At 43.2% G+C, this 26,538-nt stretch overlaps 1 protein-coding gene across 1 annotated transcript in view; it reads right to left on the bottom strand.

The window, feature by feature from the left end:
* B9D2 (B9 domain containing 2) overlaps positions 1–25,951 on the bottom strand; it is a 117,768-nt gene extending 91,817 nt beyond the window's left edge. The window contains exons 1-2 of the mRNA XM_085625279.1: positions 25,682–25,951; positions 7,426–7,517 (exon numbers count right to left, since the gene is read on the bottom strand). Coding sequence (XP_085481405.1) covers positions 7,426–7,513 — 88 coding nt within the window. The 5' untranslated portion in view covers positions 7,514–7,517; positions 25,682–25,951. The remainder of the gene's footprint in view (positions 1–7,425; positions 7,518–25,681) is intronic.
* Positions 25,952–26,538: the final 587 nt, after the last annotated feature.

The following is a 26,538-nucleotide window of genomic DNA, read 5'->3' as shown; positions in this document are numbered from 1 at the left end:
CTACTGGTAGCTCGCCAGTACCTTCAAAGTAGCGCTCAGTGGTGAAGTCAAGCCCAGTATAAAATTCAGAGAGTAGGTGCCTATTAAAGAAGGCAGCACTGCTCATCTCAAGACCCTTAGAGTGACAGCCACCAAAACCTATGGCAGTAACTCATACTAACACTCAAACACACACTGTCTCTGCGTATAGGGCCTGCCACTTGACACTCTGTATCCAATCTCAATATAACTAAGCCACAAGGAGATTGACAATGTTCTAGTCCCTGCTTTAGAAATCACAACATGTGTGTGACCAGTGGACCATGAAAGAAGTAGGCAGACTGCTCTGGAATGGATCATCTCATTCCTCTCCGGCAGAACACAGAGAGTACGCCTCCCTCCGTTCCGCTCTGAGGCCACCGAAGTCATCTGCGGCGTCCCGCAAGGATCGTCGCTCAGCCCCACTCTCTTCAACATCTACATGAAACCCCTCGCTGCCATCGCACGCCAACACAACCTCAACATCATCTCCTACGCCGATGACACCCAGCTGATTCTCTCCCTCACCAGAGACCCCGACACCGCCAAAGCCGACCTACACGAAGGGATGAAAGATGTCGCCGTATGGATGAACATCAGCCGCCTGAAGTTGAACACGGACAAGACAGAAGTCCTCATCCTGGGACCGTCGCCCTCCGCATGGGACGACTCCTGGTGGCCCCCGGCCCTGGGCACCGCACCCAAGCCAACGGACCACGCACGCAACCTGGGCGTCATCCTGGACTCCTCCCTATCGATGACCAGCCAAGTCAACGCTGTCTCCTCATCTTGCTTCCACAACCTCCGCATGCTCCGCAAGATCTTCAGATGGATCCCGACCGAGACCAGGAAGACTGTCACCCAGGCCCTCGTCACCAGCAGACTAGACTACGGAAACACCCTCTACGCCGGCACAACAGCCAAGCTTCTGAAAAGACTTCAGCGTATCCAGAACGCCTCCGCCCGTCTCATCCTGGACGCCCCCCGACGCAGCCACATCTCGAGCCACCTGAGGGACCTGCACTGGCTCCCTGTCAACAAGAGGATCACGTTCAGACTCCTCACCCACGCACACAAATCCCTCCACGACCTGGGCCCAAGGTACCTCAACGACCGCCTGACTTTCTACACGCCCACCCGACAGCTACGATCCGCAAACCTCGCCGTCGCCCCTCACATCCAGAGAGCCACCGCCGGAGGAAGATCCTTCTCCTACCTAGCGGCCAAGACATGGAACTCCCTGCCCGTCCACCTGCGGCTGACCCAGGACCACTTCGCCTTCAGGAAACAGCTCAAGACCTGGCTGTTCGAGCAGTAGCAGACCCCCTCCCCCAAGCGCCTTGAGACCCTTCCGGGTGAGTAGTGCGCGATATAAATTCCAGGATTGATTGATTGATTGATGCAAAGTAATCAGTGCTGACCCACCAAAGTGTGGGACTGCAGGAGTCAGAGTGAAAATGTGACAGTTGGGTGCATGATCAGCTCAAGACCTGAGGAGAACAGGGCATGATCCAGACCAGAGCAAATGAAGAGACTCATCAGCATTTATGTGCGTTCATAATAAACACTATTGTTTCCTGAAAGCTACGCCTGGTGTCAAGCCCCAGCAAATGTGTACGCTAGCCCCCATTATAAGGGTGTTATCTCTGATATAATTGTGTCCGTTCCTGGCATAATAGTGCCTATGGCATAATACTGGTCATCCTGTACTATTTTGGGTATTTTTGGTCAAGTTGTGGTATACCGGCAGCCATCATTTATATACTAGGAGCATGACTGGCCTGCATTTACCTATTCCTGGAACATTAATGGTCATGACTGATATATGGTTTCTGGCTTTTCTTCTGGAAAATTGAGTTTGTTTGCCCAAAGTGGAAAGTGTTATTTGATAGAAAAATGTGCATTTTCAGAAACTAAACCGATGAATTATAATTCAAGTTAAGCTGGGGAGACCTACTGTTGTACTTTGTGCCGTAGGGCATGTCAAGATTTGAATGTTACTTCATAAGTCAGGTGGAGGCATTTTATATTGATGAATGTTTTCCTGGCATTTCTGATGGTAACCGCACCTGGAATACTTGGGTGATAACTACTGATAATCCTGCTTAGGGTGGTCATAGTGCTGTCACTGTTTTACAGTTATAAAATTGGCTAGTAGCTCAGGAAGACTTTCTTTGAGCAGAAGTAGCTCTCTGTAGGACCTGGGGTCTCCAGGCCCTATGGGGCGGTAACGTGGCATGAGCCGGTCGGGCAACCAGTGGACTGTGTGTTAAGCAACCATACAACACGCACTCCACACGCGACGAGGAACACACACAATAAGTGACGCCACACCGTAAAAGTTATGTAATTGCTCAAGTTTATCCCAGTAGGTCAAGTTAGATGCAATTCACGAGGCAACAGTACATTTTCATAAGTGGATACCACAACTCTTGGCAAGGTGCATGTCATACAGAGACCATCAAAGAGGGCTATTCCCTAGCTGCCACTCAAGGGTGATATCCGTACTGCCTGCAATGAACGGGGCCACCTACACTTCGGGACGGAGCATAAATAACTGGGTGATACTCGTAACCATGGGCATTTAGCACGTTAACCGTAAACATGAATAGCAGAGCGCTACTCGTAATTAATGACATTCAGTGCATCAACATGAAATATGCATAACAGTGCGCTACTCGTAATTACTGGCATTCAGTGCATCAACATGAGATATGCATAACAGTGCGCTACTCGTAATTAATGGTATTCAGTGCATCAACATGAGATATGCATAACATAGCGCTACTCGTAATTATTGGCATTCCGTGCATCAATCTGAAATATGCCGGACAGAGCGCTACTCGTAACTATTGATATTGCGCACATCCATGTACAACCTGAATCCCAGAGCGCTACTCGCAAGTAATCGTAGGGAGCACTTCAAGGCAGTCCCGGTGTACACGGAGCAGTTAGTCGGACACTCGCAGAGCGCGTCTCGCGGGCCCCGGTGCAGTTCGTAGGGCACCACGCTTCAGTGCAGTTCTGGGGGGCACCAAGAAGGGATCCCTCGGCGGGGTCTCTACGGCGCGATGACACGGGGAGCTCCCACGGAGAGGGGGACCCGGGCTGAGGGTGCGGTGTGGCTCCCAACCAGTAGGGGGCGCACCGGGACAATCCCAGCCTCCGGGCTTACCTCGATCTCGGCGTCCGATCCAGCGACGATGGGGAACTCCGCCTCGCGACTCTCCTCACACAGCTGCGACGGCAGCGACGGGGCCCCGGGCTTCTCCGCGGGCCTCGCGACTCTGCAGGGCACTTCCTCCGGCCTCCAGGCCGCGGCGGTGAGCGCGCTGGCGTCGACGTCACAGGGGGGTGCTCAAATTAAGGATGGGGGTATGTGCTCAGCAGAGCACGCTGCCGGGGGTCCCAGACCAGGTCAGGGAGCGCAGGGGTCACAGCGCTAATACCTGGTCGATCCCCGGTGGTTCGGTAATCTGCTTTGCATAGAGTTTTAAGGGTCCGTCTGGACACGCAGTCTCAGCTCTTGCAAACAAGTTTCTTGTTCTCAGATATTAGATGAAGTCTTGTTGGCGCAGATGTATCTGGCGCCCTTAAAGAGGGTTCTGTTACAGGGGGTAGGGATGGAGAGGGCGACTAGATCCTTCCTAGTCAGGCTGGGCAGAGAGTCTCTGGGTCCTCCTACTGCTGGGCAAGATCAGTGGGTTTCACAGGGTCCCTCACTCACTTAAGAGGCAGCACCTAAATCCTGTCACTCTCAGAGGCATAAGTCCCTGGCTAGGCAATACCGCTTACACTCCTGGTGGATTATTCCAGCTCTGCTTCACCCCAATGGCCAACTCACCACAAAATTTTCCCTCCCTCACTTAAGTAGCCCTAGGTCAGGTGACCTCTAGCCAAGGCGGCAAAAGAAAAACCACACCTCCCTTCTAGAAGGTTCCAGCACATTCCAGGAGCTTCCCCACTCTACCTATGGGACAAAAAGGCGGGCTGGTGTCGCAACATTGTTGTGGGGTTCCAGCCAGCTCCTGGCAGCTAGGGTGCTACTATGAAAGACCACTCTGCAGTAGCAGGGGCCTGTGGCAGCCATCTTGGGTGAAGGGAGCACCTGCACCTTAACACTACAAAAACGAAAAAATTCAGGGAAAAAGGGCCAAGTCCAACACTCTCACTACAGAAAAGGTTGGAGACCCCTGATCTACTGCTACACATGCCATGAACATATTTTTATGGGCCTCGGCACGGTTTCTCAACAATCTAGTATGCCAAGCTGCTAAGAAGTGCAGTTCACTGTGTGGTAATCTGCCCAGGAGACTGGTAATCTGCCCAGGAGACTATTGGTTAGGGACTGGGCACTAGAGAGTGAAATGCCTTGATGAAGCAGACTACAAATAAGGCCAAAACAGCAGCCAAGGAAATCCCTAGATTCTTATCTCGATCTAGAAATATAGTCCAGTAGATAAATTCTAGCTGTCAGGCCAAGTTGGTGAGAGTCATCTGTTTGGGGCTGAAATCTTATCCTAGGACACCTCAACAGGAAATCTTGTCTAACTTTAAAGTCTCTTCTTAAAGGGCAAATATAACATACAAAACTGTACAGCAATAGCCAACTTGGAAACAGGTATGGACTACCAAAAACTGGAGTCACAAATAAATCAAGCATCAGTGACCTTGCGCAGCAAAGAACAAGATCAGGTTTATCTCTAATCTAATCTCAGTGACAGACACTGGAAATAAAGGCAAAATCCAGTCGGCAACAAACCGCATTTATCAGATTTGTCCAAAACCCCATTTCCGTGAAGCATTATTGATTTCAATAATCTGGAATACCATCAGGGAAAGTGAAGATAAAAATGGCTGAAGAAAACCATAAAGACAATGACCAAGGAAGACGTGATAAGCGGCATCATAAACTTATGGCATGACCTGTCATGGTCTAGGTCTATTTGAGGTAGGCAATGAATCACTGCCCTACATCGTGGAGTTGCTGAAAACAGACAATTGCAGGTATCTTAAGATCGGCTCAGTTAGCTACCTCACAGTGAGAGGCAACAACATTTAGTATACTCAAGCTGCAAATATACCAACGCTTGAGTTAATAATGTCCAAGTTAAAAAGACATTTGCAATACTTTATGACTAGCTTGTCTTTTACATACAGTGAAAAAGGGCACATTCTGGGTAAATCTCTACAGACTGATCAGAACAAAGTCAAAGAGTCTTGGTTTTAACAAACGAAGATTCCTAAGGGAAGCCTGAAAGGAAGGGACAAAATATAGACGCCCTCACACCACAAATGGCCATGGGATTAACAATACAAATTAAAGCTCTACTCAGACAGATGGCTACTGTATGTACTGAGATTCAGACAAATTGCCACAGGCAATCCTTGCATCAAGACATCACCGAAAAAAATATAAATATAAAAACTGGAAAATCTTGCTCCCCTGCCCGTTTTTCCAGTCCTCAGGTAGCCACTGCCAAGCACCAGTCTGGATTCATTCTGTGTTGCCACTGTCAGATGCCTATATTTTACAATCCACAGATTACCAATCCACCCCCTTCTACCCCAAGTTCACTCCTCTCCATCTCCTTCCTGTTAGAAAAAACAGGGTACTCCTTATTTATTTTTATGGATCTTGTACGAAAGGAAAGCTGGCAAAAGCATTTCAAATAAAGGAAAAGAACAGCAGAGCAAATTTATATACAATGTCCTCTTTTCTTAATTAACATCTAAAATGATGCCACTGAACTATAATGATATGCCTTTTAGACTGGACAATCCATAGCAAGAAAATGTTAGTAACTTTGGCAAGATACAGGTCGGTATTCTGAGGTTTATTTGGTAGCAGTTTAAGAAACTGGGTCAACTCTTAATGTTAGAAATCGGGTGTCTAGTTGGCAGAGGTATGCACCCTGTCCAAGTAGGGACCACAAACCTAGTCAGGGTATGCTAGACAGCACACTAAAAGATTACTCTGTGCCAAGCTAACAGAGGGTTGTCAGACTTATCTGAAGAGGCAATGTGCAAAATATTTGTGCAACACATACACTCAGTAGCACAATTAAAACACCACAAACTTACTTCACATAGGCAATCTCTGTGGCACAGCAGTCTTTACTTCTAGCAGAGATCATCACAGATACAGAAGGGTAATGTCTTGGTAATGTCTTGGTAGGGTCAGAGCCCCAGTACTTATACCCAGTTTTGCCTTTGAAGCGGGGGTGACTTCAAAGCAGGCCCTTTAAGTGCACAGGCCCTCTTTCAGCACATTCATGTCTGCTAGGCTATCTGTAGGGGGTAATCAGACCTTTGTGTGGTCAACAGGACACAGCCTATTCAGGTGTGTCCGCTCCCTCTAACTGCCCAGGAAGAGCTATCAGAATGTAGAGGAGTTGTGTCACACCCACCCTTCCTGCGTTTGTGGCAGTCTAGAGAGAATGCACAAAGTGTAGCCGTCACCCATTCTAGACGGGTACTGGAGACAGGCTGCAAGGCACACAGACCATTCCAAAGATATGAAACATGATGTAGCCACTCCTTTTTAATCGGGAATTACAGCTTTAAAGTGTATTAAGGAATTCCCAATGTTAGTTACGAAGTGAGTAGGCTTCACAGTACTGAAAAATGAATGTAGCTATTTGTCACTAACAGGACATGTAAAACATACAAGTACATAACCTGCCTTTTACTTGCACGGCAAGCTGCCCTTAGTGCTACCTAGGGCCTACCTTAGGGGTGACCTGTGTGTAGTAAAAGCTAAGTTTAAGGCTTGGAAAGTGGATTTAGATGCCAAATCCAAGCAGCAGTAAACTGCACACACAGGCCTTGCAATTGCAGGCCTGAGACAGGTTTGAAAGGATAATTGTGTGGGTGGCACAACCAGTGCTGCAGACGCACTAGATTTAAAAGAGGCTGATTGTTATGGTCTCATGCCTTTTATCTTATGTTAACGTTCTACTCTGGAACTTTTGTGCTTTATGATGTATGCGGCTGCATTAAAAGTAATATGCATAATGTTAGCCTCCGTGTCTTTAATGAAATCCAGATTCTCTAGTCATGTTAATAGGAGAATCACAATTACACGCCCTGGGTATATGGTATACCACTTAACAAGGGACTGCCAATCATGTATACACCAATGTCACCATGTTTAGGGGAGAAGCAATTGCACTTTAGCACTGGTCATCAGTAGTAAAGTGCTCAGAGTCCTAAGGCCAACAAAAAGTTACAGGAAAAAAAAGAGGAGGTGAGCAGGCAAAAGGTTGGGGGGGGGGGGGGGGGAGGAGGAGACCATCCAAAGGATGACAGGTCTAACAACTTTTTCAAATAAACCAGCAAATATATTTAAAATAGAACACTCAAGATGCTTTAAATATTTGAGAAAACAAAACAAACTGGACTGACCTGTGTGAATGCCCCATTTACAGAACAAGCTGTGCTGGGGGAAACCACTGGCTCCAACTATCTGCCCAATGATGTGAACTTCTGCCATTTTTCTGAAAGAGATTTAGGAGAGAAAATGACATTACTACCGATGCTCACAGCATTAACAAACTTCCTTGCAGATGTGTTTGCTTTAACTAGTCCATGGAATTTAAATAATTTTCAGGAACAGTAAAAAGATCCAAGCAATATCTCATCAGACTGGTGCAGGTAGTCAGATTGCTAGTCTGTCCTGTTTTCAGTGTTTACTTTTATGGATTTTATGGTGTTTTTTCAGTGTTTTCTTAAAATCAATGCTTCAATGTTTATCCAGCTGCAAACTGTGTTTTTCCACTGTTTACAAAACATGTTTTTTGCAGTGAATGCTGAAAAAAAGCACCCATTTAATGGAAAGGAGTAATGCAGGGTATGTAGAGTCTTCCCACTGGACTTTTGTTAGATTATTTTAAGCATAGAAGGTATGTGTATTGCACTCTCATCATATTACCTCTCACACTCACTCTGTCCGGAGTCTGTCGGATTTACGTTACTATTATGGACTTAAAAAGAGTGCTATACTGGTTTGAAATACAAATCCCTGGACAATGTTGGGAGAGGGGGGGAAATCATTCATCTACTCATAACTCAATATTATTACTATGTACGGGTGGTCAACTTCTGCCAAAAGCATAATACCTTGTGAAACCTTTACAATTCTGAATTACACCACATTCATCTGTAGCCCTGCATTCTAAAGCACCCTAAGCTTGAAGCTTTCAGCATGCTTGCCACTGCTTTTCTGCAACACATTAAGGTGAGGCTGCTGTTGAGTGGACATTCATAGCTGCCAAGTGTCCCCATGGCAAATGTCTCCCTTTGAGTATGTCCTGACCTTTTAACAGACATCACATTATATTGTAGGACTTGAAATGTTGCTGTTAACATAGTAACTTAGTAACTATAGACTCAAAAAGCCCAGCGGTAAAGTGAATTAGGATAAAAAGCCAGGATTAGCTGAAGGTATTACACATAACAGTGAGGCCCTTGAAGCTATGAAGGATCTTGGTATATGGAACGTTTTGTGTCATGTTTTCATCGCTGGGGTACTGGTCACTATACCTTGCATTCAATGTATACATCCTGGGGTGTTTGCAAGTTGATCTAATATCAATACTGGCTTTTACAAATGGAGACTAATGTATCAAAGGGTCATACCCATTCTCTGTCTGTTGATAAACATGAGATAAGTACATACTGGCCAAGACTCTTGTGAGCCAGCCATTTCACCAACCAGTGAAGGGATTAAACACTGTCAAAAAAGAATTAGGATTTAAGTTTTCCCAGATTCTCTACAGTGTATAAAATAATTAGATGAGACCTAAAACAGGCTTCTAAACCCTGCACTTTTAATCCAAGAACACACAATTGGAGAATGTAATGGAAGAAACAACAATATTCTAGTGGCGTCCCTAAACAAAACTCAGGCACAAAATTATAACAGTCTTTTCTGCTGCTATCTTGTATAAACAACTTACATTGTATTGGGCACTTCAGGAATAAATAGAAATGGCTCATTCTTTCTCACTTTACTTTCTTTGAAGGCCATTTTAATTTGTGGTTGTTTGTGTCTTTATCAGGATTTATATTTTTAAACTGATGAGGGTCATTTGATTCCGATGTGGTTTTATCTGTTATAGCCTAGCTATGGGTGATGGAAGTCTTGAGGAGTGCTGTGTCTGAGCATACACAAGACCCACACAATCTAACGATAAAAGTAAATCAATTTCTGATAATAATCAGAGGTGCACCCTTAATGGTGTGGCTCAAACAGCAAGACCTTCCTCAGAGTAGTAAGTGTAAAATAATTACCTTCAATAAATTAAGAATTTAAAAGGCCCAAGCCAATCAACAAGAAAATAAAAAATAAAGACAGATAATAGGCACAAAGATAGAAACAAATTAATGTTTTGCTAAAAGAGATTACAACAAGTTGGATCCTTAACAAGTATTAGGCTTTCAGAGACCTTAAACTGTTTCCCTAAAAAGACACTGGTGATCATACCCTAGGTCACCAATAAAACTTCATGTCCGGACCATTATAGGCACCAGGATTATTACAAACACTAATTCCGTTGTGGGATTAGGGATCCTTGATGTTTGGGTGGTGAGTTTTTAGGAAATTAGACCTCGTGTAGCACAACTTATTTATTTTGGGAACAGGAAGTATAGGAGTTCACTCTTCAGCCTACTGAGTTTGCAAGTGTGGTACCGAAGGTTGAACCAGAACCAGACGAGAACAGAGTCCCAGCATCTGTATTCCTTTAACAAACCCAGACCCCGTGTAGGAGAGTTCAAAGTAATTCTGAAGAACCACTAATTAGCCAAAAGGCAGCCTAATAGCAGAACACGGATCCAGAGTTCAAAAATTTAGAAAATCTTGCACCCAAGCTGTATAGTAACATTTGGGGTCATCTTTGGGTCCCAATAGGTGCCAGATTCGAACATGCATTCTTTTGGCATACATCAAATGGAGCACATATTTATAGTTAAAATGGAAATAGTAAAAATGGGTTGCCAAATAACAAAGACAACAAAGAGATCTTAAAATCTGGACAGTGGCATTTTAGCTTCACTCTGCGTAGTTCGGTCAGTAAGGTAGGCACTCAGTTTTAAACATCAACGATGACGGGATGCACTCCCTTTTTTCACTGTTCATCTCTACTTTTCCAAAGCCATCACAGAGTGCGTGCATGCTGGGCTTGTGCCTTGCCCCGGTGGCACATAGACAATATCACCATGCTGTGTAGGGCAACGTTTCACCCTACCCCAGCCGCAAAAACAGGGAGTGCATCCAGTCATCGTCTGATGTTTTGAATGAATCATTGCCCTCTAGATGGCTTGCACCCAACGGAATAATAAGGACTATTTGAACAGTTTGTGAATTCCACATGCACGGTGAAAACACCGTTCCAGCGAGCAGTTACGCATAACGAGATTGAGAATCACCAAAGCATTTTTTGTGGAAGTCTCAGTAACCGTGTTGGTCCACATATGTTACCAAATCTACATGGAGTTAGTTACAGGAATCGTTTTTTTGTTGTTTGTATTCATTTAGTTATCACGTTAGAAATAGGAATTAAGTGGCTTATGGGAAAAGCAGTTTTTGGTGACTTTGATTGTAGCAAAGGAGGCAGCAGTTGAATTAGTGTGTACCAATGAGGGAGGGTTTGAGAAGTGGTTTTCGGTTTAAAAATACATGGTTAACTGGGGGAAGGAAGTCTGTTAAAGAAAAGGATGTCGAGATGGCAGTGAAGCAGCTTTAGCAGGTATGTGAAGATTTGTGACTAAGACAGTTGCAGCGTGTTAGGAATGAGTTAGTGAAGTTTTTGTGTGAGAGTAGCGTGAATAGTTGTAGCATGATGGGGCCTTGTTGAATGAGGATGCCCCGATTACTTACTGGTAATCTTCATTACTCTGAGTATACTCCGAATATAGTCTGAAGCTCACTACGTTACTCATGTGGCGAGGAAGACTTACGAGGAGGTAATGAGTGTAAGGAAGAGGAGTGAGATTTGAAAGTATGTAGCTGCAGAGAACGGGTGAATATAGCGTGAATATGTAAAGTAGGTTTGGGGTTAGGGAAACAGAGAGGGCACAAAGGGTTTTTGAAAGTTTGCAGGAAAGTGGGCGGATATCTGGGATTTTTATTTGGGGAGTTTCAACGGGGTCGAGAAGGTTGTTAATCAAATCAATTGGATATTTGGGAATGCGCTTTGTGACGGAGTCAAGATATTATTTTAATGACAATTGGCATTACAAAAGGTTTTATTTCATTGTGTATTACAGCATGAGAACTGTGGCTAACTGATGTAATATGAACAGTATGAATTGTTTGTTACGCATGTTAAATGCAGATCAATTCAGTAATGGAGACTTTAACACTTGCAGTTACCCCTGAAGAAGAGCTTGCAAATCTCAAAATGCATTGGGGGTTTTTAATAAAGGATCACTGCTATGGATGAATCGTGCGTTTCCATCGTGTTTTCGATAGAGGTCTGGATGGGCACATTGTGAGCATTTGAAGCTGGGAAAGAGCATGACACCTTACATGTGGATGTAATCATAAAAAAGATGGTAAAAGTAAATCGGAAAAAATTTGAGTAAAAAGGATTAAGCGTTGTGAATATTGAAGTAATTCTACAAAGCCGCTGTGGTAGGGTGAAACGTTGCCCTACACAGCAAGGCACTCCATTTACCCACTACAACATAAAAAAAATGAGGGCCAAAATAGGCATCTCTGATAACTTTATGTATTTTGACACAAAATAGCTTATTAGCAGTATTAGGTTGCATTATGCTGATGCGGTGTTACAAGACGTGGGAACAGGAAGTGAGGAGTCACACCTCATCACCAGATCCTTCAGTCACCACTACCTGCACCACTGCGGAAGAATCATGCTATAGTGGACACTGGTTTGGCTAAGGCAGAGTGAATCCATTAATGGGGAGGCAGGCTTCGTAGTTCTACTCCTGGTTGCTCTCAATGAATGCCCAAAAATCCAGTAACCTGCATTGGTCCATTTGTTTTTATGCATTCAACTGTGGCACAGCAGTGTGGCGCGAGAGGTGTATCAGGTGGAGACAAAATGTGGTGTGGAGAGATTAATCGCTGGAAGAAACATAATGCATGGCTATCTCACTAGAAAAATAGTTCAAGCTTTTGAAATACGGTAAGTCTCTTTTTCACCAAACTGTTTGTTTACCCCGAGATGCCATTTCCCTGTAAACAGTGAAAATGGTAACTCTCTGGATGGAAATACTAAAAGGGCTGATGCAAATTAGGGAAAGAACAAGGGCATCTTGGATCCAAAAGAAAGAAATGGGCGCGCATGAAGGGTAAGGATAAAAAAAAGTAACTATGGGCGGGCTCTTTCAGTCTTCATTGGGGCAGTAACCTACCACGTGCTTTGTGTCTCAACATGTGCAGGGTGCGAGTTTCACTAGAGTTGGAGTCACAACCAAACTAAGGCACACCTGACTGGGGCTTGTCTCCCTCTTAGGAGCGAGCATGAGTGGGGCTTGGGGTGTAAACCCCTTCATTAAAATGTGTCGTGTTTCAGTATGTGACAAGCAATTTAAGTGTGGGCCTTTAATAAATGTGTTGTTTCTGCTCCGGTTGCCAGCCCGGATTGTTCTTCCACCACTTTTCTCTCTCAAGTGTATTTTGTAAAACAGTCAGCACTTTCTCATTCTTAAATGCTGTGTGGCTACTGCTCTTATCACCATCTTCCTTTTCCACACCAACACTTACTTAATCGATTTAATTATTAAATTCATATGAGAGTATTCCTGCTTGCACATGGTGTCTTTATGTTTAATCTGCCTTCTGTGGTCACCACCATTTTTAGTGTAAACACACAGAGCAACCTGCTGCTTTTTCGACTAGGGTGGTATGATATAGCTGCCTATATGTTTTCGCCCCTTTCCCACGTCAAACTAGAGAACTTACATCCTGGTTCCGTAACAGTGCCCTAGTAGTTATTTGCTTTCGGGTGGACCATGTACAGGGTATATAACATTGTTGTTTCAAAATTGCCCCAAGGAGTTTAATCAATCAATGTAAGCTGCGAGTGCATACTCATGTCATACTCATTACCACCACTACACCATTCAGCTCTGCAACCAAGATAAGACACAGACTATTTACTCACAGAACCAAAATGTTTCCCACATATGCTCACAACAATTAACACTTTTTCTACAACACACTGCACACAGTGTTCTACTTATGTGGACAGGAGCTTTAGCGCCACACATAGATATGGCAAGAGCCAAATAAATGCTGCTATACAGTACATTAGAGTGGCTATACCTTCAATGGGTTTATTTGAAAGGTTTCCCTCCCCCACCCATCGCACTCCCCATCACAAAGGTTGAGTGTGGAGCTACAAACGTTCTCCAAATTGTAAGAAATGCTGCTTTAGAGTTGTCCTTTGCAGGTTGCCTGTCAACTATCTAAAACATTGATGTTGCATTGCTGAAAAGCCCCAATAAGTAGCCAGTGTATTCTTACTTCTTACTGCAGGAGGGCATGGCCATAGAGAGTGCGGACACAGTTCTGTAAACTACCAAGGGTTGCAAGAAATGGAAAAATAGTCATAGTGTAACTAAAACTAAATTTAAGGCTAACAAATAGGTAGGTTTGTGGCCAGTCCATATCATTTTGTGTGTATTGTTTGTTTTTACCTTATTTGGGTACAGAGACAGTTTAGTGGCCACCCGTTGATTATGTTATCCCAGGTACCACACAGAGAAATATGGTAGGATGTCACACATCATCTTCTTACCAGCCACATAAATAGCATTTTCGCATACAAGACACAGCACACCATACAGCCATGTGAGCAGCAGTAACCAGAAATAAAGGTTTCTTCAATAATAGCGCAATATGCTTTCCAAGGACATTAAAGTTTAAATATTCCCTTACAAGACAGATTTTTGTAAGCACTGCCAAATGAGGTTTGCTGCTGTCTGATTGACAGCAAAGCATGTAGTGTAAATGGTGTGTGTGGTCAGTGGTTTAATAGTCCCACGTAACGTCATGGAGATTCAGAGACATTGGGTTTTATCTCACCTTATGTGCCATCTTGTGGATACAATCAATTGAATTACTCTTAAACTGAGTGTGTCCGATATACAGTACCAATGATCAAAGTGAGAAGATGGAGCTGTGCCATTAAGTACTGCATTAAGTAGCCGCATGCAATTTATTTGTGCACCTTATGAGTAGGTCTATTGTGATATTGGCGTTTTCACCTAGAGACTGCAATCTTTTGTCGCCTTTAGTAACAGCGTTTTGTCAGTCATCACGATCCTATTGTTACCCTGCATACTGTTGAGATGGTTTTGTCATAAAACAGAGCACAGCAGATAAAGTTAGATGAAGATTGATTGAAGAGAGGAAACCTGGCATCCGACACCCTCGAGGGTCCAGCAGCAACTGTCACCAATCCAGTGTCGTCCACCTTACATTCTAAAGAATACAGGACTAGGAGAATTCCAATGTGAGGTAAGACAAGAATGTTGGAAGAACCAAAGGTAAGTAAAATACATTTTAATAAACTTTACATCATAACACATCGTTCTTTAAAAAGAAACAGAAAGAAAGGAAAACCGAGAAAAGGAAAAAAAGAAAAAAAGACAAAAAGAACAAAAGTACCTAAATTACATTTGGGTAGAGACAGTGACATGAAAGACCTAGTGATCATTCCGTAACGTAATCTTTCAAGTATGAAGGAGGTTTGCGAACTCTAGGGACAAGTCTGTCATGAGCTTCCAAACTTCCAGCATTATCACGAATAGTATTGTGTTCAACAACCGGCTCCTGAGAGACATTACGTTGTTCAACAACGACATGACCCATCTTTTCCGTTTCCGAATTAAGATGACAATCCGGCATAACCATAGCACCAGAACACCCTTCATTATCACCAGACTGCTTAGCTACAGAACTCCTCCTTTGATAGAGAGCATCTCTACGTAAATTCCATTTCTGTCCCCCTTCAATAACAACACAATGCTTGGCAACACTAAAGGGACCTGAAAAGTTGCTAAGACCACATTTTACTCTTCCACTCTTCAATTTTACCCAATCACTGACCCTATATTTGGAATCAGAAAAATCTTCAGGAGACCCTCCATCAGATGACACCCAATCCTTAAGCCATGCTGGAACTAATCTGGAACCAGGAAAGCGCCCTCTCATACTTTCAAAGGGAGACAAATGAGTAACACAATGTTCTATAGAACGATAAACCCAAAGCATTTCTTTAATTAAACGTCTTGGAGATTGTCCATATGCCAACGCTAACTGTAAAGTGCCCTTCACAAGTCTATTAGCTCTCTCCACTATACCATTTCCCATGGGATTATAGAGAGATATACAAGAATGTTTAGTACCACATTTTTTCAAGACACAGCGCATTTCACCTGAGGTCAACTGTGTGCCATTATCTGTCAATAAAATATGTGGAACACCTTCAAGAAACAATTTTTCTAACACGTCAATGGTAGATCTAGTGGTAATTTCCTTAACAAATTTGACAACTAACCACCTCGAATGAACATCAACAATGACAACCGCAAGTCGCATATCTAAAGAAAGTTCCGAAAGCGGACCAATAAAATCTAAGCAAATAGTATGCCAAGCCTTACCAGGATCAGTGATATGTCCTATGCGCTTCTGATTTCCTACTTTAAGTCTTTTTTCACTTTCTTTACACAGAACAATTATCAACCCGTTCACGAATCTGATTATCCATACCTGGCCACCAAAATTCATGTTTGATTCTTTTAATAGTCATTCCTTGGCCTAAATGACCTTCATGAGCAAGCTTGAAAATATGTAGACGAAGGCCATTTGGAGGTACAAACCTGTCACCTCTCATAATGACACGAGAACCACACACAGACAATTCGTCCAAGAGTTTCCAATAAGGTGTAATTGCAATGGGTACCATATTTTCACGCTGTGCCCCATTCTTGATCAATGACATGAGTTCTTTCAATGATGAGTCCGATTGCATTTCATGTACCCACTGTGCCTTTGGAAACGCACCCAAACTACAATCAGAAACTTCACATATTGAAGCCACTGCTTCTTCAGATTCCAATTTTTTTACAATGTCTCTATTAACAACTTCCCAATCTAATGACATCCGGGACAGGCAAGTTCCTCCATCCCTGAATAAATTCAAGATCATATGAATATTCCTGCAATCTAGCAGCAAATCTAGCTAAACGAGCAGACCCCTTACCAGCGCCTTCCGCAGACAAAATTTTGATAAGAGGTTTGTGGTCTGTCTTCAAAGTAAATCTAGAACCCCAAAGATACACTCTGAAGTGCTCAATACCCCATGCTGCAGCTAACGCCCCTTTCTCAATTACTGAATAATTTCTCTCTGCCTGTGTTAGAGTTCTAGATGCAAATGCAATTGTATTAATTACACCCCGTTGAATCTGGGAAAGCACCACACCAATTCCAGTGAGACTAGCATCTACAGTGAGAATAGATTTGCATTCAGAGACAAAAGGAGCTAAGATACCAGCATTACAAATCTGGTTCTTAATGTTCACAAACGCTTCCTCTTGTTCTTTGCTCCACACAAGCTTTGTCCCCTTACGCAAAAGACTCCTCAAGGGCTCTGAAATATCAGCAAATGCTCTGACAAATTTAGAATAGTATTCAACTAACCATAAAAAGGATCTAAGTTGGTCTTTGGGATGAGGTGCCTCTTTTATAGCCTCTGACAAGTTGTGTTTAGGAGTTAGACCTCCACTGGATATAGTGTATCCCAAATATTCAACCTGTTCAGTTAGAAACTTGCATTTGTCCCTATTGACTGTCCTACCTACATGTTCAGGTTTCCAGAGAACTTGTCTGAGCGTGGTATTGTGCTCTCCAATGGTCTTTCCAGAGACTAAAATGTCATCTTGGAAATAAACCACTCCCATCAGGCCTTGAAACAAATTGCTCATCATTCTTTGGAAGACACTCGCAGCCGACGCAAGGCCGAATGGCATGCGCGTGAACTGAAAAGTGCCCTCGATGGTAATAAAAGCTGTAAGAGGTCTAGACTCTGGGTGGAGTTTAATTTGGTGATAAGCACTCCTCAAATCGATTTTTGAGAAGTACCTACCACCACCTACAGACTGTAATAACTCATTAACATTGGGCAACGGGAACGTATCCATAACAATATCACGGTTAAGTGATCTCAAATCGATGCGAAACCTCAGACGGCCATCGGATTTAAGAGACAAAACCACTGGCGAAACCCATGGTGACGCTTCCACTGGTTCTAGAACTCCTGAGCTTAACAACTCCTGAAGAAGGTCTTTAAGTCCTTTCCTGACTGACAATGGTACTTTTCTTAACTTGTGTTGGACTGGACAAGCATTGGGTATAAGAACTATTTTATGTAGATAACCGTTCACACAACCCAATCTGTCCTCAAAACCTTTGTGAGCACCTTGCAAGATATGATCAATTTGGATATCCTCTTCAACAACCATTATCTGATTAGGAGACCTTGGATTTATTATGATGTGAAGATCATACGGATGCATCCAACCAATAATTGGTGGACCATCTTTAGCAATGTAAACTACCCCATCAGTAGATCTCGACCTAAATTTTATTGTTCCATGCATAAATCCAAGAATATCAATTGGTTCACCTTGGTAACTAACAGGATTTATATCTTTGTTCAAAAGAGGAACACCCTCCCATAGTGTGTTAAAAAGAGATTCTGGTATTATAGTAAACATCAATCCCGAATCAACCACGAGAGTGACATTCTTACCACAGACATTAAATTCAGCAGTAGGTCTCGTAATCCTCCGTATGTCTTGAATGTTATCCCCCACCATACTAGTGTCAAGAGTTTTCTCCCAAAACCAACACTCGATTGGGTGTTTGTTTGAAAACAAAATCAGGTTGAACAACATTGACTTTAGATTCAGACTTATCAATGCCCTCAGACGACCTACACATACATGCATAATGACCTTAACGGCCACATTTTCTACAAATTTGGTCTAAAGCAAAGCATTTCTTATAGTCAGCCAAGTGATACTGGCTACCACACCTCAAACATTCTCTACTCTTTATCTTGGAAACATTGCCAAAACTATTCACATTCTTACTACTTTTTTTAGTGACTGCATTTACATCAGGTTAATCTTCCTTGCCAGTTTCAATGTTTCCTACTCATTGGAAGGTTTATCTCTCTTAATTCCTTTATACACTTTTGTGACTCCTCAATTACCTTTGCTAAGTCAATAGCCTCTTCGAGTGAAGGATTCTTGGCTGCCCAGAGTCTCTCTTGTCTCGACATTGTACAATAAGTTGCTCACAAATTAATTCTTCAGACATTGTCCCAAATCGACACTTCACTGAGAATTCTCGTAACCTAGCTACAAAATCCTCGATAGTTTCATCCTCGGACTGCGGTGGAGTATAAAATTTGTACCTAGCCATAACTAATTTCACTTCTTTTGCAAACCTAGTTTCCAAATGCTTAATGGCTTCTTTGTATTCATCATCCATTGGTTGTCCGTTTGGGCCCATAGCAACAGGAAGATATTTAAACACACGTTGACCCTCACTTCCAAGAGCACTTAGTAGTAGCGCCTTCTTTCTTGCAGGAGAAAATTTGCACCATCAAGAGCAACAATATAATTCTCTAGCATTGCAAACCAATCCTCCCATATGATAGCGGGAGTACCTGGTGAAGGCAAGAACAGAGGTGGCATAATGACATTAGAATGAGGGTCACACATGGCTGAATGACTTCTATAAAGCTGAAACAAGAAATGTTATGAATTACTCTGGTAAAATAAAAATTACAATAACCAATGCTAACAAAAAAAAACGATGTAAATATTCACAACTTTGTGGACATTGTTTAGTAATAACACCAAGAATGTCTGATGAGAACAAGAAGAACAAGCTTCGCCAATTGAATGTCACGGAGTCTGAAAAGAGGTGAAGAATTTTAGGTGTGCAGGTCCCCGAAGGACACAAACAGCGACTGCACAGAACAGTACCACATTCCAATGTGAGGTAAGACAAGAATGTTGGAAGAACCAAAGATAAGTAAAATACATTTTAATAAACTTTACATCATAACACCTACAAATGAGTTCCTTTACAGATTTGTTTCCGATTTAAAAGCAATAGTAATCTCTAATAATATACGGTTTTAAATCAGTCACCATTTTGCATTATTTTGTAAACTATGCACAAAAATTTGAATAAGTAAGCTCTGTGGTGTGAACTATTTGGGATAGTGCTATCCCAGATTATGGCAGAGCAATGCCGCTACTAATAATGTAGTCAGTTTTTTGGAATACAGTCAGTAAGGGGTTAATCGCTAGTAAAAAAAAAAAACACCTTGGTAGTACGAAGTTAAAAGTAATGGCTAAATCTGGGTCTCCTGTTACTAGGTTGACTGAATGCAAACACAACAGTTGATGGACAGAATGCAGACCAAGGTCATACATTCACCCCAGTACAGAGATCTGGGCCTAAATCCATCGTTTTTTTGCTCACCATGCCATTCCAGTTCGAACCCAGCCATATGCAAATCAGTCTTGACCCTGTGCCTCATGAGAACAGTCCAGCCCGAACTGCCAAGCCAGGGTCTCCCTGGACTGGAAACAAGCATCCTAGGACCGGTTTTGGGGTTTCACTCCTCTTCAGCCAGGATAGCTTGATTCCAGTGGCATGGAAACCGGTCCCAGGATGCTTGTTTCCGGTCCAGGGAGGACCTGGCTTGGCAGTTCGGGCTGGACTGTTCCCACAAAGAACAGGGTCAAGACTGATTTGCATATGACTGCATCCAAACTGGGGTGTTGTGGTGAGCAAAAGAATGATGGATTTAACCCAGATCCTTGTGACTGGGGGTGAAGGTCTGATCGTCCAGCATTCCGTCCATCAATTGTTTATTTTGCATATGTCAAATTAAGTGGGAAGGGTATGCCCAGACGTGGGTCAAGTGCTCACTACACCACTGGAATCAAGCTAGCCTGGCTGATGAAGGGTGATGCCCTGAAACCGGTCCCAGATGTTTGTTTCCGGTCCAGGGAGGACCTGGCTTTGCAGTTCGGGCTGGACTGTTCCCACAAGGAACAGGGTCAAGACTGATTTGCATATGGCTGCGTCCAAAACCGGGGTGTTGCGGTGAGCAAAAGAATGATTGATTTAACCCAGATCCTTGTGACTGGGGGTGAATGTTTGCATAGTCCAGAATTCCATCCATCAATTGTTTCTTTTGCTTCTGGTACTGACAGCAGGAAGCACTGGCATGTGCTTAGGGTATTGAAACGTTTAAGACCTAGGTGTGGGGCAGACATTTCATTTTGTGCACATATCAAACATTTGACTTGTTAAGTGGCAAGGGAATGCCTGGGGCATCATCCAGGCTTATTTGTATTCTATCAATATTGAGAGAGTATAATTTTGAAGTGCATTATATTGCTGAATAAGCAAACTGTTGTGCAGGTTAGTTTTCTCAGCTTCCAGTAGATAGTGAAACAGACGATTCAGTGTTTTTCAATGATACGTGTGCGGAAGCTGGCATTGATGCTGTAAACAATGTCAGGGTACTGTTGATGAGGCAGAATGGTTTAAAGCATGTGAAGAGGATGTTGTTCTTAGAAAACAGTGTGAGTATACTGAGATGGGTTGGCCACATGTCACACATGTGCAGAGTGAGCCAAGAGGTTTTTTTCAGGTTGCTGATGAACTTCTGGTTGAAAACAATATTTTGCTGAGAATAGAAATTGGTTCCAGAATAATTTTGTTGGCCCCTACTGGTCATTTAGGTTCCACCTCCACTAAAAAAGTCCTTGGACGTTCATTTTGGTGGTCTGAAAAGGATGGTGAGGTAGATGCTGTGGATAGCAGGTGTGATAAGCGTCTCTGATCTAACAAGATTTGGAAGCTTCGGGACACATCATTGATACATGTGCCATTACCGCTTGCACCAAGGGACAGGTTGGATTTGGACTTTGCAGGGACTTTATCTCATTTACCATATTATCATCAGTACATAATTGTGCAAGTTGATTATTTTTCCAAATGGGTATATTACATGTTTCTCTAAATTATTACTACTCAAATAGCTGTGGATTTTTTAGCGGATGTGTTTTACTATAGAAGGTTCGCCATTACAACTGATAATCAATAATGGTGTGCAGTTGGTGTCTGACAAGATGGAGTAGTTCCTAAAAGACACAGGTATCAAACACTATACTGTTATGTTGTATAGCCCCCAATCACTTGATTGTTGAAAAAACTGTGCAGATATGATTGAGTTTGTCAGAGAAAATGTGGGTGTATTACAATACTCGACATTCTGTTATGGGAGAATCTCCTCTCATGTTAAGAGGGAGGTATCCTCGAACAAATCTTGTTGCGAGTTGGTTGGAAAACAAAAAACATGTGCATGAGTCGCATGGGAGAGGGTTGTATGGATTTTTCCTTATGTCCACTCTCGGGTGAAAACAGCTCAGGAGAACATAAAAATCTGTCATGATGATAAAAGGACGTTTTTTGCTGACCAACTGAATGTTGGTACATGGCTAATGTTGAGGAACATAGGAAGTAAAGGTTGTAAAACAGACTTTCATATTATTGGACTGTTACACAATGGCCCTCTTTGAAGGGTCACGCCAAACCTTTTGCCTTCCTCCTCCTATTTTTCTGAACTTCTTTTTGTAGACTTTAGCACTCTGAGTACTTCACCACAGCACACCAGTGGTAAAGTGCATGTGCTTCTCCCTTAAACGATAACATTGGTGTATACACAACTGACATTTAGTTCACTTGTAAGTCCCTTGTAAAGTGGTATACCATATGCCCAAGGCCTGTAGTCTAAATGCTACGAGTTGGCTTGCAACACTGATTGGACCACCCACACAAGAAGCCTTTCAAACCGGTCTCAGGCCTGCCATAACAGTGCCTGTGTGTGCAGTTTACAGTCCCTTCGACTTGGATTTTAAAACTACTTGCCAAACCTTAAACTCCCCTTTTATTACACATACGTCACCCCTAAGGTAGGCCCCAGGTAGCCCTAAGGACAGAGTGCAGTGTAAGTAAAAAGTAAGACATGTGCTGTTAAGTTTTAAATGTATTGGTAGTGAAACATCTACATTATTTTTTCATGACTGTGAGGCCTACTCCTTACATAGGCTAGCATTGGGTAATCCTTAAAACACAAGCTGTAATTCCCGATAAGAAAAGGGTGGCTGCATCATGTTTCACATCTTTGGAAACCTCTTTACTGCTCAAGTTGGATTTAACATTACGGTTTTAGAAATGTCACTTTTAGAAAGTGGACATTTCTCTGCTCTTACTGCTCTGTGTGCTTTGCAGCCCGTCTCCAATATACGTCTGGGATGGGTGACAGCTAGACTTGGTGTATTCCCTTTAGACAGCCATAAACACAGGAAGGGTGGGTGTGACAGAACTAATCTGTATTCATCTACATTCTAATAGCTCTTCCTGTGCGGGAAGAGGGAGCGGACGCTTATACACCTGGATAGGCAGGTCCTGTATCCCACACAAAGGGCTGATTACCCCCTAGAGATAGCCTAGCAGAAAGGGTTATGATGAAAATTGGACCAGTGCACTTCCAGGGTCGGGTTTGAAGTCACCCCCCCTTCAAAGGCACATTTGTGTATAAATACTGGGACTCTGACCCTACCAAGACAGTACACTACTAGACCTGTGCAGAAATCTGCCAGGAGTAAAGATTGCTGTGCCACAAGGATTGCCACTTTGCCTGACTGATGCTTTGAAGGAACTGCTTTCAGCTTTGCTGAGCTGCCCTGTTGAGCACGAGGACTAAACCCATCTCACTTGAACCCATGAACCCTGAGTGACTCCAAAGGCATGTCCCCTGTACTGAAGTCTCAGGGCCATCAAAGACAACGACAAACAGCAAGGCTCAACAGTGACACAGTGCCTGTATTGCCAAGGGGGTTCTTCATCACCTGCGAAGATCGGCACAACACATCGAGAATTCAACGCTTTGCTCCATCCAAGGTACTCTCTCAGCAGGACCTGCGTGAGTTCTGTAGCCGGCCAGGCCTCCATCGCGGTCAGCCTGCGCTTTAGATTTGCACCGGTCCAGCGCAACTTCATGTAACCCCATAGTGCTATTGACTTCTAAGCACTACTTTCTGTTTAATCTTAAAAAATTTAGTGTATCCAGCTTACCTTGACTAGGATTGTGGTCCCTACTTGGGCAGGGTGCATACCTCTGCCAACTCGAGACCCAATTTCTAACATGGACCATATAGAATTATTCAAGTTGGGAAGACTTCTGTAAAACTTGCGGATGATTTATGGTGAGCTTTGAGGAATTTGATTCCATTGGAGGAGTTTAAAGAAAAAATTAGAGAAAGAAAATTGTATGTTCCCAGAAATGTGTATTTTGATTCCACTTTCACGAAGGTAAAGGGAAACAAAATGAAGTAAAATTGAGTTTATTTCAATGACTCTCAGAGGGATCATGAGACTTCTTTGTTTGTTCAAGAGAATGATTGGCTCAAATTTTCTTGCTAATTCCAATGATTCTCATTCGAATCAGAATACCAATTATTTTCATAAGGATCAAAATGTTGCTTCAACTTCGAGTGATTCTCATGTGAATAGAATGTGGATTCTCCTGTGGAATGTGTAAAGGATTTGAAAAAATTTTGGTTGACACTGATGTGTCAACTAGAACTAGACGCAGGTCTAAGAAACCTAGGTACCTGCGGGACTTTCTTACATAAATGCTGACTTATTTGAATGGCTGTACAGGGTTGGATATATTGTAATATTACTGTTATTCTTTCTTAGCCATGTATTATGTATTATTTATTATTGGTTATGTATATATATTTTCCTTTATTCAGGTATGTCTTTTCCTTTAACTTGTTCGGTTGGTGCCTCATGAGCTCCACTTGTTGTATGTTCCAGTTCCACATTGTGGCAGTTGGCAGCTACTAATCTGGACTGGGAAGACTCTGAATGTGTGTAGATGGGCTCCACTATCTTGCTTCTCAATTCCTCAATACAACTAACAGAAAATTTGCGCTTTCATCATTTACTCCCATAATACTAATGTATTCAGGGTGGTGTAGTCTTTTTTTGCTTTTACTAAACGAATTTGACTAGCATCTGAAATCAATTATTTCTAGCTAAAAAGTTCAGGATTACAGACAGTATCAGTAATGAACTACAATGAGGAGGGCACATTATCATGAAGTGTACTGCTCCTCCTGAATTGAAATGAATGAGGATATGGACTCTGAGTATCATGTAAGAAGTCGATTGGAAGAATAACAGTAGAGTTCACCTTCTGTGGCAGCGAGAGCTTCCGTTGTGCACGGCTGAGAAGTGGCCAAATGTCGAGCTCTTACATTTCGAGGTACAACCGTGAGCAATTCATTCAGTCCTGGGCTTTTATTTGGATTTTGGGTCTTGTAGTCCTAATTTTGTATTGGAATCACAGGTCTACTAAACAAGACTGTAAAGAAAAAATGTGGACTCAGCTCGCACAGGGAACTGCGCAATCCTCTGAGCAATGTCGTGTAGAGGGCTTTAACCCCTTCGATGCTGCGCAGATTCCGCCGCTGTGCTGGCGGAATCTTGCGCGGGCGTGGTCATGACGGAATGGTTCCGTCATGAGCACAGCTCAACCGTGGGTCATGACGGAACCATTCCGTCATGAGCACCGAAGGGGTTAAGTGGGCCAGGTCTCGCCGGTGCGGAGCACCGGCAGTTTTTTTAAAGGGGACCAAGAAACAGGTCTATCGGCCTCTGTTTTGTGCCCTAGCACAGGCGGTCTGTTTTTTTCCGGACTGCAGTGACAGCAGGCCCATCGATGTGCGAGTGCTCACACTGCTCACTTCTCACTAGAGGAGAGGTTACGGCCTGAGGTCATGCCAGGCGAGCGTTGTAGGGGAAGGGAAATCCGTTAAAGAGTAATTTTCTCTCTGGATTTCCCTTCTCTTTTTGAAACTCAAGAGCAGCAACATTGTCATGGTGTCACCAGGGGATTAAGTGGAAGCTTTTTCAATATTATATACAAGCTATAGTTGCTGCTTATTTATCTTATGCAACTAACAACCATTGACAAAGCCAATAGTCCTGCCATGTAGGTATGATGTTACTTGTATCATATATCTGGATGCAATGACGAAACAGCAAAATACAAGTCGGGCGGCACACTATCATAAGCACGAATTTTTAGTTTATGGTTTTTTTAAGCCACAGCCTTAACTACATTAGCCACGCCCCTTTGAGAGACCCCCCCCCCCCCCCCCCCCCCCCCCCAGTTTTTCATACCACTTAAAGCCTGGTCGTGTATAACACCTTGAAGCAACTCCAAGCTTTATGATTAGGAAAACTTTGCACTCTGGTACTTGTAGTTTCACAAGCAACTTTCTACATCTCTTTCAAAAATTACAACAAAGTGCGGTTGGTCAAAAAGGCATGACTGATAGAAGATATATCACACGTAAACTGGTGGTCCCAACCAAGTAAGCAATCTCAATGCCACAGAACAGTAACCACAGTGCCCCTCCCATGGACCCTATTAATCACTTGAGTGTAGTGGCATCTTCCAGTGACCCCTAGATATCCCTCCCCACCACATTTCCAGCCTTTAGAAACTCTTACCAACGTATTTCCCCCAGGCCACCCGCAGTTTCTCTTCTCTTTGCTGTCTCTCATATGACTTCTCTGAGAACGTCTCCGCAGCTTTTCAAATACACCCCACCATAGATCCTCAGCCGTCCTCCTCCTTTGTTACGCTCCCGTTCTACTAAGCGATCTCCAGCCGAACAACAGTTTTGGTGAGGGTGGACACAACGCAGGCCGAAGCCTCGCACTAGTCTGACTTCTCACCCCGCTGCGAGCGACTCCAACCCGGGTCTCTGGTTCCACCCCTTTTCGAGTGGGCTAGGCTTTATGACTACAATAATCGGGTGCCCGGCAACGCGAAGCGTTCTACGTCATAGCGTTTTCTATTGGTTAAGGCGGCACACAGAGAACTAAAGATGCAAGACTAGAGTGACGTTCATTTAAGCATTATGTGGGACAGCTATGGAGCCATGTTGGTGGAAGAGGAGCCGTACAATGCGTTTTCTGCGAAATATGGGGGGATTTCATTGTTACTGCAGTGTTATTGCCATCCATGCCAATACACCCGATTTCGGCAGAACACTCACGATTGTTGATCATCCCAAAGAGGATTTAATTTGGCCGTTATCCACCTGAAATTGCCTCAGCTTCAATAGAAGTTAACGGGGGACCGGGGGAATACTTTTTTACCGATTATATTTTTTTAAAAGCTCCCACTTTCCCCTTCATAGCTGCCAAGGTTTCAGATTGTTTGTGTGACATTTTCATAATTTCAGTGTAATTATGAGTGCCATTCAATGACTATGAACGAGCAACACTTTCTCACAAGCAAGGAAGAGCAGGAAACATATAAATATCAGAAATTACACCCATTTGAGCAACTAGAAACTCTG

Source organism: Triturus cristatus, chromosome 9 (assembly GCF_964204655.1).
Source record: "Triturus cristatus chromosome 9, aTriCri1.1, whole genome shotgun sequence".
NCBI classification, from domain to species: domain Eukaryota; kingdom Metazoa; phylum Chordata; class Amphibia; order Caudata; family Salamandridae; genus Triturus; species Triturus cristatus.
The sequence above is the reverse complement of the archived record's forward strand: the minus strand, read 5'-3'. Positions and strand labels throughout refer to the sequence as shown.